Source organism: Vulpes vulpes, unplaced genomic scaffold (assembly GCF_048418805.1).
Source record: "Vulpes vulpes isolate BD-2025 unplaced genomic scaffold, VulVul3 u000000682, whole genome shotgun sequence".
Lineage (NCBI taxonomy): Eukaryota > Metazoa > Chordata > Mammalia > Carnivora > Canidae > Vulpes > Vulpes vulpes.
In genome coordinates, this window is record NW_027325781.1 from 275,260 (window position 1) to 294,840 (window position 19,581).

The window sequence follows — 19,581 nt, forward strand, 5'->3', positions numbered from 1 at the left end:
TTCTTATTTCTATACTATGATGCCTCTATTTTTGTTTAATGTGAACATATTTTCATTTGTATCATTGAGCATTATTGTAATAGCTGTGTTTGGCTAATAGTCTAAGCATCGAGATCATCTCAGGTGTGGCTTCAGCTCTTGAAAATTGATCTCATTTTCCTGGTTCTTCATATATTAAGTAACAGTTTTGACTCATGAACATAACCTAAGTTTTCTTTTTCTTTTGAATTATTTCAAAAAATAGTTTATTTTTCTGAAGTTATTTGTTTAGAGAGAGTTCTATCTAATGGAATTTGTCTGTTGGGAGAACCTACAACATGCAGGAAAATATACATACATCCCTTAAATTACTATTTGAATTGCTATTTGAATGATTATTGAATTACTTTGGGACCATCTGTGATATCAAGCAATTGCATTCAATTCATAAGAAGAAAAATACAATGAAAGGACAAGGAGTGATTTATGAAAGAGTTTCTTTTAACTTTGCTTTTAATATTTTCAAGGCCTGTGGGTGTCCACTTGTGCTGTTTCTTCTTTATGCACTGTTTCCCGAAGGACACAGGCCCCATTGCCTAAACATGTTATAAAAACTGTATGCATAGTAAATGTTCTGGTTACATATTCTCTTATATGACTTTCGTAATTTTTGTAATTCAGATAGTTTGTAATTCAGATAGTCTTATAGATCCATCTCAGATTGCTATTAACCCCTTTCAGAAAATTTTCTTTAAACTTTTCCTAGTTGTATGGAGCAGTTTCTCAATGTATGGTCTGATAGAGAGGTATTAGAAGTACCTACTTGCTGGCAGAGTTGTGAATGGAACATCAACTTCTAACATTTCCAGTCTCATTTCCTAGATTCATCAGTCTTAAGAGATTGCAACAATGGAAGTCTTAGTTAACCATGATGCCTGACAAAGAAAATATGGACTAAATAGTAGTTTTTAAAAAGTGTCTTTCATAGCCAGTTCTTATCTGATTTTACTGAAACCGACTATGTAATTACAAAGGAACTAAGCCAAAAAAAAAAAAAAAAACCCAGAAACAAACAAACAAAGGAACTAAGCCATACTATACAAACACAACTCAGTAAGAGAGGAAAGTATCTAGTGCCTTCCTTTAATACTGTCCCCCTCCCACCATTTTGGAAATAGCCTTATGGAGCTGAGGGTCACCCCATGTGCCCTCTTAGAATTCTCAATTTTTCTCTTCCTTGCTTCAGCTGCTGTATTTTGTATGCCACAAATTCTTGGAGGGAAATATATGTTTTACTGACATGTTTCCTACTAGCTTCATGTTATATAAAAAAATGAAAATATAATTAAGGGTTCGTGTTCTACACGTGCTTTACTTTGTCATTACCTGGAAACAAGCTTTACTTTTGGAGTATGGATAATAATTTGACAATTATTTGGTCACATGCTTTAAATTTTTAAAAAATTGTAGCAATTTTTCTTATTTATTTTTTACAGTCCGTAACTGTAACAGTGACAAATTCCGACACAGCAAATGACACTATCAACATGTTACTAACAATGCTGGGAATAACCGTAAGTTGCCTACTATCTATTTTTAGTTTACGAACCAACTTTGACTTTTGAGTTTTGTGAGTGTGTGTGTGTGTGTGTGTGTGTGTGTGTGTGTGTGTGTAGGTGTTGTGCACCTCCCATCATAAGACAGCTGATTATTGTGGATAACATACTCATATTTTTCCTTCCAACTTTAGAAATTGAAGGCAGCGAAGCTATAGTATTAGCTTATACATGAGTGCTATTCTTATATTCCCATTTGAAATTTTCTGCAAATTCAAAGTTATAGCCTAAAATTGGACTATAATTTTAGAGTGCTAATAACAATATGCAGTTTACTGTATATATTTTAAATACAGACAATAAAGATGTTTCTAAGTTTCTTTTTTATTGTTGTTTCTAAATTTCTAAATATTTCCTCCTCTATTGGACTCTTCTTTCTGTGTTTTCAATTCTGATACGTCTCCATCCCTATTGACCCTAGTTATCACACAAGGAAGGACTCAATCCGTTTAATGAATCCTAAATTACATGTTCTGTTGTACATTTTGACATAAAGACTACATGGCTACAAGCTACCTCCTTTTGATGCAGATCCTGAGGATGAAGCAGCTCATACCCTTTAGCAACTGGTCAAGACAAAGACAAGTTCTGAATAAGACCATGGATCTGGGGCTGATCTCTTTTTATGAAAGAGAAAGATATTTGAGGATGAGGTTTTATAAGGGAAAAAAGAGGGACAGTGATAGATGGAGAGAACCAAAGGGAGCACTTGGAAAGCACAGCTTCTTATCCAAAATCCTCTGTAAATGTGATGTGACATAATCATAAGATTGTTTGTAAATTCTATCTGAGCCAATGGTATAATAAAGGCCTTTAAAATTTCAGAGCAACGAGAATTTGGCAGAAGAAATCAATGATTTCTGTACAAACAACATTTAATAATACATCCAAAATAAAATTGAATTTATATGTACTGACTAAAGCACATCTTTACATACGTTTCTAACCTGTATGATATAGAAACCCTAAGTAAGAATTAAATCCTGGAAAAGAGAGTGAGTGGTTTGAGGGATGAAGGTGGGGAGATTGACTAATGATTTAACTCATTTTATTTCATGTTTGTGATTTTCTTTACTTAAAGCGATCAATGTCACTAGGCAAAGAATTTCTATTTTAATGAAGAACTGGGCTTATTTGGCTTTATGTATACCTGATTTAAAGGATTCCAGCATGGCATTTCCAAACCCTACCCTACCTTATTAGCTCTTACTTCTTATTTGCAACACAATCTTGAGCAGATTTAGCTGTGTGTGTGTGTGTGTGTGTATCTGTGTCTGTGCCCATACCTATGACATTCCTTCATAAGGTGAAGGCCATGATTTTTAATCAGGAGTCAAGGGCACATGATAACTATTACCAATAATTCCATTTCAAACATTTTTTTGCTTTAGTCTCCAGGAAGACTCTTTAAAATAGTTCAGCAATCTTTATAATTTAGAATTGTTTGTTTCAAACAATTGGGATTTTCAGTATTACTGGGCAATAATTGTGCTGGGAGTAATCATTTTCTGCATCTGACATGCTGCCTAGAGTCCTCATCCTTTCTCTCCCTAAAGTGGAGTTTGCCTGCCCCAAAGCCAGTGGCAGACTTCCGTCCACTATCTCCTCAATGTCTCTTGGGCATTTGTCTCCTTTCGCTCAGGGCTGCTGAGCTATTGATGCCTCTCAAGTTACTTTGCTCAGGATTAGTCATAGAAGAGTATATGGCTCTCTGGACAACATGCATCTCTGGGCAGGGACATTTGGAGACAAAGGCCAACGCTATCCAAGGAGTCTAGAGACAGCAGAAGAGAGGACTCTGAGATGAGACTTTTACTCCATAGTAAAGGGACACAAATCTCATTTCTTACACCATGGGCCACCCACAAAGTGAGGGGCTGGCTGTACTGTGGTTTCCCGGTCTTTATCAAAAATTGCAAGAATCTGGGACAGTCTATTGGAAGCTGTGAGGGGAACTAGTTAACAAGTACTATAGCTACCTCCATGGACCAAATACCATTTATCCTGGCCCCAATTCTTTCTTTTTGGAAACACAGATATGCTAAGGAAATGTGTTCTTCAAGTACTGTGAAAGATATGTTTTGACACCTAGTTCTTTTTGTTTCCAAGGGCTCTGAGAACGACTTCCAGCTGTGGGCGAGTTCTGGCAAGGAAAAACTTCCACTAATTGGTAAGTGTCAGGGAAAATCTAAGATGGGATTGATTAGGTTCAAAATTGTAACTCTAAGTTTCAAAGTAATGGTTGTTCTTTCTTAAGCTTCAAAATCCTTAAAAGTGAAAATCACATGCAATATTCACTCACATGTTTAATAAAGAATTACCAGGTACTGTTGCCCAGGCATTGATAACATCTCTTCATTCAGCAGCTATGATTTAGTGAGGGAGAGAAATGTAAATTTTTGTTTCTACTTCTTTTTACCTGACAAACAGACCTGTCTTGAAAAAGTGTGATTATTTACTATTTACTTACTTATTTACTCATTAGGTATGAAAGCAAAATGGATTGGAATTTTTCCCATACATTTATTTTTCATATGTCAATTTTGAATTCTAGTTCCTAACTGCTAAGAAGCCTCTATTTGTGAGAATTCTCTAAAATCCAGTTATGTCTCTGAATCCAGGTACAGATATGTATTTAACACCCCTGCCCTGTGCCCAGTTTTCTCTGCATCATAAGGAAAATGAGATAATCACATTTAAACTCCTCTCATCTTCACTGATGAAATCGCCTGCACTTTGCTGTTTCTCAGGTTTTTTCCATCACTGTTCTTAAGGTTATTGATAAACAGATTGCACCTCTTCTAAAATAGTTATTAGCACAAGTTCTCTGAAAAAAAAATCTTTGGATTAGCAAAATTGTTTAGTGTTTCCAGTAATGGAAGGGTTTAAAGAAAAAGAAAAAGAAGACAGGATTGGTAGCAGGCCTTGAAGTATAGTAATGGATGGTAATGGTGACAATAATCTCTTCTAGAAATCTTAAAGCATTCCTTCTTACATGAAATTTTTTATCCTTTTAATAAACCTGTGAAGCTATAACTCTTTTTCAAATAATCTGGAAATCTAAACAACCAATTTCCTTTTTTTAAAAAACAACCAATTTCTTTCTGCAAAATATATATTCCCAGTCTTAGACTATAGAGTCACAAAGCTCATCACTGAGAACAAAACCCCTCAGTACCACTTCCTGTTTTGAATTAACGTTGACATCTTTGTAAAAGTTGGACAGGGGCAGCCCTGGCGGCTCAGTGGTTCAGCGCTGCCTTCAGCCCAGGGTGTGATCCTGGAGAGCTGGGATCGACTCCCACGTTGGGCTCCCTGCATGGAGCCTGCTTCTTCCTCTGCCTGTGTCTCTGCCTCTTTCTCTCTCTCTGTTTCTCATGAATAAATAAATAAAATCTAAAAAAATAGTTGCTTAGCAGTAAAAAGGAAAAAAGTTAAATACTTATATATGTTTTAATAAAGTGCATTAATTTAGATAAAATGATGTAGATGGTAACTTTTGAGACTTTGAATAGCTTCACACACGAACGCAGCTCTAAGGAATCTGAAGAGCCTGTCGTTCATGATGATCCATTAGAGCATTCAAAAATGCATTTTTTAAAACATACTCTCAATTCTCAATTGTGGATTAACTCCTGGTTATCTTGGTTTGGTTGTATTGCTGTCATAGAAGCTTCTTTTTCCTTAATGGAGCGAAGTCCCTGTGATTCTTGTGAACATTGCATTCATGACGGATGAAAAGAACAGCAAAAGCTCCTTTAGGTACATTCAGTAATAAATCTGGAATGACAGAATGAGAATTTTCATTCTATTCTTAAAAAATGAAATCCATATCATTTCATAGGGTCTTTGAGAATTCTCTAGAGAGGAAAAACAATTTAAAGCATAAAAGAGCAAAACAAATCACTTGGCAGGCAATTCTGGATAGCTCTGGGTGTGGTTTTCTATTCTCTAACCATCGTTTTACAGTTTGCTTCTGGGTTTCCCACTCTGCACACCCTTCCTTCTGATCATTGCCTGGCAGGACACCCCATAGAGGGAGGGCAGCAGTGGAAGGGAACCATAAAGCATAAGGGCAACCCATCCCACTACTCTAGAGTAGCTCTGGCTGGAGAATTGACAAAAGGAAATGAACAAAAAATCTGTTCGACTGACATTCTGTTGGAGAGAATAGTGAAGATAGCAATTCTATATATATATATACTCCAAATATTTAAAAATTTATTAACCAAAAAATAAAAATAAAAAATAAGAATATTAACCACCAATGCTTATTAATATATTCACTCTGATAAGTTTGTGTGTGGACAAGCATTTCAAAGAATTAGTGTAAGGCTCGACGGGGTCAAGTAATTTGCCTAAGATGTATAGATGTAGTTAGTGTCAAGGCACAAACTAGAAAACCTTCAACATTCTCAGATAGTTACCCAGCAAAAGTCAGCATTGTTTATTGCACTCATGAATATATGTATTTCAAGCAAAGTAACATGCTTTAAATTGTTTTCTCTTCTTAAAATCTTTCCCTTGGGCACACGCTTTCTGTAAGGTGTTCCCACAAGGGTGCATATGATGCTCACTGAGGAGGCACAGCCTTCTTTATCTAGAAGTCCCAGAAAAATACCAACATATACAAATAGGGTGATGCTTACACTCAGGTTTGGTTTGATGACAAAAATACCAACATATACAAATTTTTTCTTGATGACAAGAATACCAACATATACAAATAGGGTGATGCTTACACTCAGGTAGTTTGATGACAGCCATCACCATCATCCTAAATATTCAGGTTTCTTTCCATACAGGACATGAACATCCCTATGGAATTAAAATGAGCCATCTTCCATCTACTAAAGCACTGCCAAAGGAAGCAGAGGACTCCATCTCTCCTTCCCCAACTCAGGAGTCCCTCCTTCTGGAGCAGAAGATCACAGAGATGCAAATCCATTTCATACTGAAGCCCAGGCACCCAGCCCAGAACAAGCAAGGGAGAGGTGAGCCGCTTGCTTTTCTTCAAGTGCCTTCCCTTGGCTCATGTCTCCATGCTTAAACACAATTCAGACACACAGTTTATTCTTTCTGGGTGAGCTTATTGTCATCAATGAGGAGGAACAGTATAGGAAAGAATGCAAAAACTACCCAAAATCAAGCTTAGAAAAATTCAAAAGTCTGACATCAAGACCCAACTCATTTCTATGAAGGTTGTTTCCTTGTTTTAAATCTTTTGGGAAGACCTTTAACTCCTGTCTTTCTCTATACCCTCAGAGCACTTTCAAGCCTGCCCTGAGCCATGCCTTGTGCTGAGTAGTATATCATATATTTAGTTTAACGAGTTGTAGGTAGCATCATTTATGTTAAAGTTGAGCAAACCGAAGCTTTAAAATGCTGAGCTTCATAAGTGGCAGGACCAGGATGCTTCTGGTGCAGTGCTGGCACCCACATGAGTGGAGGTGGTGATGCACTCACTACATCCCAGAAAAGCCAAGTGGCCGGGTGTTCAAGGTTATTTGGTGAAATGTTCCTCATGTGCTTATCCTTCGAAACCTTGGCTCATCTCTGGACTCTTCAAAAATCAGTTATTTAAGCAATGTTAAGGAATCTTCAAAGGAAAACATTCACAGCTGAGCACTAGAAACTTTGAACTCAGCTTTTCACTGCTGGTCACCTTTTCTTTGGAAAGCTCTTCCTTCATAGGGAATGTTGAGTAATTAAAAATCATCTCTGGAAACTGGTGCCTTCATATATATATATAATATATATATGCATTCATAACCTCTATAAGTGCATTCATAACCTCTCACTGTTTTTTTCGCTTCTATGATTTCTTTCAAGCCTGGGACTTGTGTGTAGATGTATATTTACATATATGTTTGAGTGTGTGTGTGAGGAAGTAGGTTTCCACACTTCATTGTGGTTTAGGCTCCTTTCAGTAAATGTTAAACCTATTTAACCAAAAACATCATCTCTGGGTGGGTTAGTGGGATATGACAAGAAAACACAGCCACCACATAGCCAGCATGTAATGACAACATCCCAAGGACCCTGACTGCAGCAAGTCATCCTTGAAGATGGCCCAGAGCAGAGGAACATAGAAGTAGGGCTCAGGCAGATTGTGTCCTGAGAAGCAGATCCTTTGGATGGTAGAAACTTGAGCACTCAGAAACCAAAGAGGAAATCTGGGGCTGAGGGGAGACTGGCTGTGAAAGCAGAGGATTACCAAACTCAGCCTGATTTGCATACCAAATCCTTCTAGCTTTTAAAATCAGATCTGACACCTGAACCCACTGATCACTCCAGTAGAAAACACATCTACAGGTTCAGTGCCTCCTGATGCCTTGTAACTGGCAGTAACTGATGACACAGGGAGTACTCACCTTGAGTCTGATCCAGTCTCTAGGTTTAACCATCAGTCTGAAGGATATGACCAAGAACTTATCAATGCCATGAGGATGCTGTTAGCCAACATCAGGACGTGGAGAGTTCTACACAACAAATGACTCAGTTTCACTCTTCTAGCCACTACAACGAACACGCTGCAAAATGGCAATGGTGAAAATAATGCTAAGTGAATTAAAATACACTAATCTCCCTTCTTCCTTAGATTCAGGCCAGACCATGAAAAGCACTGCTTTCAGAGACTGGGCCTTTTGGCGGCGCTCTGGCACTTGCCAGAAAAACCAGTGCAGAGTTGCACCATCGGCAATACCACAACAGCTCTTTGGGGTTTCACTCACAAATATATGTGATAAGGACAACTTGCCCTTCCCAATACTGGTAGGTCTCAGTTTGGTCTTTTTTTTACCTTCCTGAGGAGAGGGACCTTGGAGAGGCAAAGTGTTCTCATGCAAACCTACCCTCAAATGGAGAAATCATTAGACAGTCCCTGGCTTTGGCTGAGAAGCTTTGCTAGTGTCATTTGATTTACCTACTGAAGAGTCATTTGGCCAATACAGCAGAACAACGTTTTGCCTATTCCACTTGTTTCCACCGAGACCCATGTAGGCCTGTTCAGATCAGTCAAAATGGACTCTGTGTGCATGAATCATCTTCACATTCTGCTGTTGTCTTCCTGAACTCACAGTAGTCTCAGGTCTCCTTCAACGGAGTCTACTTAATCTAACAACTGAAAACATCTTACCTAAGCATAAAGACTCATCCTGAGGCATATATGAATCTGCTAATTCTAAAAGAGGATGTTAAATGACAGCCACAGAGTTTGCCCTTGTTATCTCAAATCGGTGTACTGAATTGTCAGTGTGGAAATTTCCTGAGTACCCAGGACCTCTGCAACCCTACACTACATTTGGGAATGTTATCCTAGGTGTGAAGAAATTAACCACGTTAGTTCCATGCTTGCTACTACCCCGTCCTTGCATCACATCAATTTTAGGGGGTAGCTAGAACTATTATCCTCCATACTTTACAAATGAATTAGCTTTCAGTATAGTTCACATTTGCCCCAGGTCACACAAATGATCAGAAGCATAATAGGTTTCCGATCCCTTGGTCTATCAGACTCCAGCCCTTATTATCTTTCTAGACTGCAGGGAGGGGACATGAAGATAGAGCAAAGGACAGTGAAAGACTCATGAAGGAAATGTAATCAGATAATAAGAAGAGAGCTTTTGAGCTTTTTTTTTTTTTTAAGGAAGAAGGGAAATAGAGATAGTTGGAATGGAGGATACAATCACTTAAAGAGGAATCAACAAATGGGAAATGAGTATGGCAAAAAGATTTCCATACTGGGGGAAGAGCATCTATGTAAGAGAATAAGGAGCCAAGACTGGTAAAGTAGGAGACAGGCGAGGATTCCACAAAGGCCTTGAAACACAGAAGTTTGATTTAAAAGGGCAAATTCAATGAAAAAGCTGATTAAAATAAGTGATTACAATGTTTCAGTGTATGACTGTACGGTGGATTTTTGGGTAGAAACTATAGAGAGACATTGACTAAAGAATCTAAATTGACTTTAGTTCTTCCAGCTCTAAAACCATACACCATCCAATAGCCTAGCTCTTTCTAAAAGGAAACAAGCTTCTGCTCTGGGCTTGGGATACAAAATGTATATGCTCTTCTTTTTTTCCTACAGGATATGCTTTCCGTGATCAATCGGAAAGGACCACTCCTGGAAGGCATCTTCAGAAAATCAGCCTGTATAAAATCCTGCAGAATCCTAAAAGAGAAACTAAATTCTGGGGACAGAGTTAACTGTTACAGCAAATCTGTTCATGTGGTAGCATGTGTTTTAAAGGTGGGGAAAGTTCTAGCTTTACCACACATGGGTAACTGAAGCTGTGATGGTGTCTTTCATTATGATTGCCCAGGAACCAACATAGGCATAACTGATTAAGAACTTGTCAAACTGGAAAACACTTCATGAAATCAAATTTAAGGAAGCTACTGTAGGAGTTAAAAGCCCCATACATTAGAAATACTTTCTGTTTTCACCACAAACAGCCTACCTGAGGACTCCATGCAAAATACTAATACTAATATGATACTATTAATACTAAGAAATTTCAAAATATACACTCACACATACATAATATTTACCAAAGCAAACATCCTGCTTTGGATGACATCCTCACCACGATCCTAATGAAGGCAGTTTCCAAAAGAAAAATCATACGAAAAATTTGAGAATAGGTAGGGAATTTCACAATAGTAAGCAAATGTTTACTTTATGAGGAATCCAAAAAGGCTCAGTGAGGTGACCAAATCATTCTTAACCATCATTGTCGCATTGTCTCCTGTTTCTTGATGCCTTTTACTTTATAAGTCATGGAGGAATGATTTTGCCATTTGTGTCTCCTTTCACCACATCCTAGGCATCCTTTAGTTAATATTTGTGATGTCTAGCCCACCATCCAAGGTTATAACGACATGTTAGCCAGCTCTTGCTACATGCCAGTTTTGATAAACCTAACTTTTGGAGTAGGTGCAACAGACAAAAGTAGATTGGAATTCTGAAAATTCAATAGATCAACTCAAGAACTATATTAATTTGGAAATTATACAGCTACATCACAGATATCCCATTCTATTGCTAAAATGGGAATGGAGAAAGAAGTGAGAACTAGAATAGAGAATTTAATCCATCTACCTTGGCACTTGCTATCAGCTCTCAACAAAACTAAGTTAAGGCAGTAATGATGACACTCTTACAATCAAGGTCATATGTGGTCCTTCCTTGTCACATTTGGTCTTTTCTTGTCCCTCATTTCTGTTCAACTATATGAAAGATACCAATAGTCCCTGACCACTACTACACTGAGGTCCAGTAAAACACACCACTAAATATATATATAGGCATCAAGAGACAGGGGAAAGAATGATGATACATTAGGTACTCGAATAGCATGATAAGTGTTGTCCTCTTGAAGGTGCACACATGGAATTGATGTTTCTAGCAAGGTTTAATAGGGTCTTTTCTATTCCCGTGTTATAGGCACAGACTAGGAAGATGGTGACCACGTGTGCATAGAGTTCTTAGACATTCCTGAAGCTTTCCCTACTTAAAGTTGACTAATCTTTGTGGAGAATCAGACTCTGCAACCTTGGCCTGAATAGTATCATGCCAAACTATCTGGAGAATTGGCCTACACTAGAAATGAATACATCCTCAGGACCATCACGAGTTTGCCATTAGACTCTCTACTTTTGTATAGTTCAGGAAAGGAAGAATGATACAATTATGAGAGTAGCTTATGTAGTAGTTTGCAGAAAAGCACACAAAAGAGTAAGTGCTATATGATACAAGGGAGCTTTGTCCTCATTTACACTGAAGCCTAGGCTCTGCTTTGATGCTTTCATGTTTGTTGGAGAAAATCCACACACCTGCTTTTGCACGTACAAGTCAATGGAGAATCAGAGCAGAGTTCCATGTGGGTCACAGTTTGGGTATCTATGACGGAAGTAAGACTGAACTGAAGTTTGCAACTAAGTGTTTTCTCTGTAATATTTCCAATATATATTTTGTATATGTGAGTGTGTCTGTGTGTATTTTTCTTTTATCCACATAAGGATTTTCTTGAAAATATTGAAGGCAGTTTACTTTCATCGGACCTCTATGAAAAATGGCTTCGTGTTCTTGACGAAGTGACAGAGAAGAAAAAAATAAATGCAGCCCAGAGGTAATGATGCAATAATTACTCTACTCTGGTCATGGCTCAGATACAGCCAATATACTATTAGGAATATATTGGTTTACTTCTTGCCACTTTGACCACTAAAATAACATTCAATGCCACATAGTTTCAATTCTTGTCACCCATGGAGGGCAGTTTCAGAATACAGACATGCCTTATGGCTATTATTGTACTTCTCCTGACCTTATTAACATTGACTCATTAGTCATTGTATAACTTCTGAATATATGAAACTGGTAGACAAAAGTCAGTGGCCAAAGAGATGCCAGTGCATCAACAGCCAGTGGCATAACCTAAAGTTTGTCAAACATTTAAACGGAGTGGGTTAGCTCAGAAATTGAATTCGGTAAAACATTTTTGTATATGTTCATGCCTGGAACTCTGCTACAGCAGGCTGTATACTAGATCTAGAAAGATGTTCTCTGCTCTCCATCTCTATACTTCCAGCTGCTAAGTGCAGTGACTTGCCTTATTTAAAAGTGCATCTTTCTGACTTCAGGCTTCTAGCCCAGCTGCCAAAAGTGAACGTTGTTCTCTTGCGATACCTTTTTGGAGTGCTCTACAACATTGAGCAACAATCCTCATCCAATCAGATGACAGCTTATGAATTATCAGTGTGTATAGCCCCAAGCCTTCTTTGTCCACCTAATTCCTGCAGGTTGGAATTGGAAGAGAACTTCAAAAAAAAGGTAGGGAGAGCTCTCATATGTGTCCCCTCGGGTTTATAATCCAGGCTTTGAATCTGAAATGTGTAGTAGTAAATTGGATGGATCAGTTCTGAAAAGTGCACATCTTCCTAGGCTTTCTTGGAATGGCAGGTTTGTTATGCTTCTCTGGTGGAATATGGGAAGGGGTCTTAACGTGGGAAACGCAGAGCAGTTGAGTCACTTCTTTCCCATCCAGGAGATTCAATACTAGACTGACTAAACAAAAGAGAGAGGAGTGATGTAATATGGTAGAAAAGACCTGGGCTCCAGAGTTTGACAAGCCAAGGTTCAAATCTCAGCCTGATCCTTGAGGGAGAGCTTGTAACCTTGCGCAAAGACATGGTTTCCTCATGACACAATGGTAACAACCCCCAGTTCCTGTGGTCGTTACTGGCACATCCTAGGTGGCTTGGGCACTAAGAGCACCCATGGCTCCAAACACATAGCTTTGCTCTGCAAGTTGTGGCTCATTTAGAAAAACACTTGACTACTCTTTTGCCTCCGCTACATCAGACAGAAACTAGTGAGATATTCCAAAACATCCTGATGAAGCCACACATACCTAATAAGATGACAGCTTCCCCAAGCTCATGCCAAGAGCCAGCATTATTCAAAGTAAGACATGAGAAGGGACTGCGGCTAGACAAACATGTTTTCTCCCCAGCCCTGTGAGTTTTTACTCAAAAACAAAACAAAAGAAAACTTCAAAAAAAATCCACAGGAATATCCACTTTCCAAAAAATATTTGTCCATATTTAAGAAATGGATATCATAGGATTTTGTCACTGCTTTATACATCTAAATCAGATATTTTCCTAAGTTACAACCCAATATTTTCTGGAAGCAAAATTTTAGAAAATAAGTAAACTTTTAGAAAGTGGGTTACTTTGAAAACTATCCTAGTTTTAAAGATGTAACCTTTGGTATCACAATGTTAGGTATTAAATTAGGCCACAAAGTAGGAGTTTAGCCCTCTGTCTAGTAGTATTTTAAAATCTGTACTCAAAGTACAATGGAAAGCATCACTCTATGTTATTTATTAGAGAACTTGGGTTTCTATTTATTTTTATCAACTCTGAATTTTTCATAGAAGTCTTTCACAGTTTTGGTTAGATCCAAGGTTTATAAACAAAATGTGACCTATAACTCTTCCATATGAAAAAGAGCACCCCACTGTGTTCTTTTTGCATTACAGGCTTCTCTCATACAGTTTTTGATCGAAAATTGCCTGAAGATATTTGGCGAAGACATCACTTCTCTCTTGGGAGAGAATTCAAAGAGTTGTCATAACAATGGGAAGGCTGCAGGTACTGTGGATAATTTAATAGGCTTTAGGGAGACACAGGCAGCAAGGTTGCCAGGGGTCATGGCAGATACTTAGCCCTGTTCTGGAGCCCAGAGCATGCCCAGGGCAATGATTCCCAGCTGCTCCTTCTTCTGAAGGCTGGCTAGCAGGTCAAGGGAGGTTTCACACTGTTGGAGACCCAGGAAAGCATAGAAACTTCAAGACGTTTTGGCAGTATTAGGAGATAGCATGGTATGATACAGTGTTTGGGGATATTTTTAAACACAATTTTAAATGGATCCCGCATCTATATTATATTTTATATGTGGGTAAGCATATAATGCATAATTATTTATTTCTACTTATAATATATAAATGTGCTCTGGTTGAAACCATAGCACGGGGCTTTAATTCCTGCTCCATTCTCTTTTTGATCAATGGCTCTTGAGGCACCACAGGATTCCAGTGCTCTTTAAAATGAGTTGAAAATAACCAGCATCATTGAGAGAAAAGGACTTGACTTGATGTCAAACAACCTCTCCAGAGTACAAACTCCAGTGCCCCCGTTTATCATCTACATGACCTTTGACCAATTACTCTAGCTCGGTATCACTTTATTCATGCCTAAAATGTGGATAAAAATAATGCCTAAATCTTAGAAGTGTTGTCAAGATTCAATAACATAAAGGATGTAAAAACGTTTCTAAAACACAATTAATAGAACTAGGAGAAGTTCCTCTGAGCCTAGTGCAAGTATTATTGGAGCCTAGCAAATCACAGCTCCCTGGCAACACCCCATTTTTTGTAAATTGGAGTTTAGATCCAGAACCTGGAGACACATATCATCAATCCCTCCATACTTTTGACATATCTTCGTTTTACGACATATACCTCATTGTGTTGAGGGAAGCTTTTGGATAATCCGTGTCATCAGGAATTAAGATGAGTCTAGTACCATGTCTGAGAATATGCTGGTGCAAGACAAGTGTTTGTTTTTCATGTCGTCAGTGACAGAAAATCAAACTGTTGAATCCAAGCCAGTGAGAGTGATAGTGATTTCCAGAAGAGCACAACTGCAGAATGCTACCAAGTCCCCATGTGGTCCATCCACCTACATGTCTACAGTTTAGTAAGGCACTGAAGACTGGAATCTCCATAATGACCCTTGACACTTCTTTTTCTGTTTTTCCAATGAATGAGGAATGAACCCCTTCCAAGACCCAGCTATTTCCATTTAAAGTTTTTTCTTTGGTCCCATATATTCATATTGAGGAATCTTCCACAAATTATCTCCCCTTTTCACTGCCTACCATATCCTATGAACTACTTTTTGAATTGTATTGTACTGTGTTGTGTTGTATACTTTTATATGGATAATAAAAATCATTCCATAGCTCAGTACGTTAGACAACCATTTCTTTGGTTACGATTCACATAACACTTCAGTGGAGACTCATCTGAGCAGTTCTGGTCTCAGACTGGATTTGAAACCAGAGGATTACTAATCTCAGCCTGATTTGCATACAAATCCTTCTGGCTTTTAAAATCATATCTGACAGCTGAACCCACTGATCACTCCAGTAGAAAACAAACGTCTACAGGTTCAGTGTCTCCTGTTGCATTGCAAAGACAGTAACTGATGGCAGGAAATTCTGACCTTCAATCTGATCAAGTCCCAAGGTTTAACCATCAGTCTGAACGATAGGAGCAAGAACTCATCAATGCCATGAGGACCCTCTTAGCCACATTAGAACATGGAGAGTTTTACACAATAAATGACTCAGTTTCCCTCTTCTAGCCCCTACAATGAACATGCTGTATAATGGCAATGGTGAAAATAAGGCTAAGTGAATTAAAACACACTAATCTCCCTTCTTCCTTAGATTCAGACCGGAAGACGATGAAAAGCACTGCTTTCAGAGACTCGGCCGCTTGCCAGCGCATTGGCCCGTCCCAGAACAACCAGTGCACAGCTGTGCTGTCTGAAGAACCAGGAGAGCTCTTTGGAGTTTCCCTTACGGATATCTTTGATAAGGACATCTTGCCCTTACCCATACTGGTAGGTCTCAGTTTGGTCTTTTTTTTTTTTTTTTACCTTCCTGAGGAGAAGGACCTCGGAGGGGCCAAGTGTTCTCATGCAAACCAACCCTCAAATGGATAAATCATTAGACAGTCCTTCGCTTTGGCTGAGAAGCTTTGCTAGTGTCATTTGATTTACCTACTGCAGAGTCATTTGGCCAATACAGCAGAACAACGTTTTGTCCCTTCCACTTGTTTCCACTGAGACCCATGTAGGCCTGTTCAGATCAGTCAAAATGGACTCTGTGTGCATGAATCATCTTCACATTCTGCTGTTGTCTTCCTGAACTCACAGTAGTCTCAGGTCTCCTTCAACGGAGTCTACTTAATCTAACAACTGAAAACATCTTACCTAAGCATAAAGACTCATCCTGAGGCATATAAGAATCTGCTAATTCTAAAAGAGGATGTTAAATGACAGCCACAGAGTTTGCCCTTGTTATCTCAAATCGGTGTACTGAATTGTCAGTGTGGAAATTTCCTGAGTACCCAGGACCTCTGCAACCCTGCACTAGATTTGGGAATGTTATCCAAGGTGTGAAGAAATTGACCACGTTAGTTCCATGCTTGCTACTACCCCAGTCCTTGCATCACATCAATTTTAGGGGGTAGCTAGAACTATCATCCTCCACACTTTACAAATGAATTTGAAAGCTTTCAGTACAGTTCACATTTGCCCCAGGTCACACAAATGATCAGAAGCATAATAGGTTTCCAATCCCTTGGTCTATCAGACTCTAGCCCTTATTATCTTTCTACACTGCAGGGAGAGGACATGAAGATAGAGCAAAGGACAGTGAAAGACTCATGAAGGAAATGTAATCAGTTAATAAGAAGAGAGCATTTGAGCTTTTTTTTTTTAAGGAAGAAGGGAAATAGAGATAGTTGCAATGGAGGATACAATCACTTAAAGAAGAATCAACAAATGGGAAATGAGTATGGCAAAAAGATTTCCATACTTGGGGAAGTGCATCTATGTAAGGGAATAAGGAATCAAGACTGATTCCACAAGGAATCAGGCGAGGATTCCACAAGGCCTTGAAACACGGGAGTTCGATTTAAAAGGGTAAATTCAATGGGAAAAAAATCTGATTAAAATAAGTGATTACAATGTTTCAGCGTATGACTGTCAGGTGGATTTTGGGTAGAAACTATAGGGAGACATTGATTAAAGAATCTAAATTGACTTTAGTCCTTCCAGCTCTAACACCGTATACCATCACATCGCCTAGCTCTTTCAAAAAGGTAGCAAGCTTTTACTCTGGGCTTGGGATATGAAATGCCATATACTCTTCTTTTTTTCTCTCAGGATATGCTGTCCTTTATCAATGAGAAAGGACCACTCACGGAAGGCATATTCAGAAAACCAGGTAGTATAAAGGCATGCAGAATCCTAAGGAAGAAACTAAATTCTGGAGACAGAGTGAGGCATTACAGCAAATCTGTTCATGTGGTAGCATTTGTTTTAAAGGTGGGGAAAGTTCTAACTTTATCCGCACATGAGTAAGTCAAGCTGTGATTGGTGTCTTTCATTATGATTGCCCAAGGAGCGACATGGGCAGAACTGATTGAGAACTTCTCAATTCGGAAAACACTTCATGAATTCAAAATTTAAGGAATCTACTGTAGGAGTTAAAAGCCCAATACATTAGAAATACTTTCTGTTTTCACCACACACCACGCCCCTGAAGACTCCATGCAAAATACTAATACTAATATGATTACTAGTAATAATAAGAAATTTCAAAATATACACTGATACATACATAATGTTTACCAAAGCAAACATCCTGCTTTTGATGGCTTCTTCACCACACTCCTAATGAAGGCAGTTTCCAAAAGAAAAATCATATTAAACATTTGAAGATAGGTATGGAAGTTCACAATAGTAAGCAAATGTTTATTTTATGAGGAATCTAAAAAAGGCTCAGTGAGGCAACCAATCATTCTTAACTATCATTGTCGCATTGTCTCCTGTTTCTTAGTGCCTTTTACTTTATAAGTCATGGAGGAAGGATTTCGCCATTTGTGTCTCCTTTCACCACATCCTAGGCATCCTTTAGTTAATGTTTGAGATGTCTATCCCACCATCCAAGGTTATAACGACATGGTAACCAGCTCTAGATACATGCCTGTTTTGATAAATCTAACTTTTGGAGTAGGTGCAAGAGACAAAAGTACTTTTGTATTCTGAAAATTCAGTAGAAGGACTCAAGAACTAGATTAATTTGGAAATTATACAGCTACATCACAGATATCCCATTCTATTGCTAAAATGGGAATGGAGAAAGAAGTGAGAACTAGAACAAAGAATTTAATCCATCTAGCTTGGCACTTGCTAACAGCTCTGAACAAAACTATGTGAAGGCAGTAATGATGACACTCTTAGAATCAAGGTCATATGTGGTCCTTCCTTGCCACATTTGGTCTTTCCTTGTCCCCCATTACTGTTTAACTACACAAAAGATACCAATAGTCTCTGACCACTACTACACTGGGCTAGAGTAAAACACACAGCAAATATATATATAGGCTTCAAGACACAAGGAAAAGAATGATAATCCATTAGGTACTTGAATACCATGGTAAGTGTTGCCCTCTTGAAGGTGCACACATGGAATTGATGTTTCTAGCAAGACTTAGTAGGGTCTTTTCTATTCCCGTGTTATAGGCACAGGCTAGGAAGATGGTGACCACGTGTGCATAGAGTTCTTAGACATTTCTGAAGCTTTCCCTACCTAAAGTTGACTAATCTTTGTGGAGGAACAGAATCTGCAACCTTGGCCTGAATAGTATCATGTCAAACTATCTGGAGAATTGACCTACACTAGAAATGGATACATCCTACACTAGAAATGAATACATCATGAGTTTGCCATTAGATTCTCTACTTTTGTATAGTTCAGGAAAGGAAGAATGATGCAATTATGAGAGTAGCTTTTGTAGTAGTTTGCAGAAAAGCACACAAAAGAGCAAGTGCCCTATGATAGAAGGGAGCTTTGTCTTCCTTTCCACTGAAGGCTAAGCTCTGCTTTGATGCTTTCATTTTTGTCAGAGAAAAGCCACACACCTGCTTTTGCACGTGCAAGTCAATGGAGAGTCAGAGCTGAGCCCCATGTGGGTCACAGTTTGGGTATCTATGAAGGAAGTAGGAATCAACTGAAGTTTTCAGCTAAGTGTTTTCTCTGTGATATTTCCAATATATATTTTGTATTAAATATACATATGTGTGTGTGTGTGTTTCTGTGTATATTTGTGTGTGTGTGTGTGTTTTTTTTTATCCACATAAGGATTTTCTTGAAAATATCGAAGGAAGTTTACTTTCATCGGACCTCTACGAAAAATGGCTTTGTGTTCTTGACGAAGTCACTGAGAAGGAAAAACTAAATGCAGCCCGGAGGTAATGATGCAATAATTACTCTACTCTGGTCATGGCTCAGAAATACAGCCAATATACTATTAGGAAAATATTGGCTTCCTTCTTGCCACTTTGACCACTAAAATAACATTCAATGCCAAATGGTTTCTTTTTTTAATAATATATTTAATTGTTATTTATTTGTGTTCAATTTGCCAACATACAGAATAACACCCAGTGCTCATCCCATCAAGTGCCCCCCTCAGTGCCCGTCACCCATTCACCCCTACCCCCCACCCTCCTCCCCTTCCATCACCCCTAGTTCATTTCCCAGAGTTAAGAGTCTTTATGTTCTATCTCCCTTTCTGATATTTCCCACATATTTCTTCTACCTTCCCTTATATTCCCT

General features: G+C 38.4%; 1 protein-coding gene across 1 annotated transcript in view; it reads left to right on the forward strand.

The window, feature by feature from the left end:
- LOC112912578 (rho GTPase-activating protein 20-like) overlaps positions 1-12,471 on the forward strand; it is a 38,707-nt gene extending 26,236 nt beyond the window's left edge. The window contains exons 8-14 of the mRNA XM_072745544.1: positions 1,476-1,553; positions 3,705-3,765; positions 6,401-6,589; positions 8,197-8,369; positions 9,685-9,846; positions 11,619-11,728; positions 12,243-12,471. Coding sequence (XP_072601645.1) covers positions 1,476-1,553; positions 3,705-3,765; positions 6,401-6,589; positions 8,197-8,369; positions 9,685-9,846; positions 11,619-11,728; positions 12,243-12,471 — 1,002 coding nt within the window. The remainder of the gene's footprint in view (positions 1-1,475; positions 1,554-3,704; positions 3,766-6,400; positions 6,590-8,196; positions 8,370-9,684; positions 9,847-11,618; positions 11,729-12,242) is intronic.
- Positions 12,472-19,581: the final 7,110 nt, after the last annotated feature.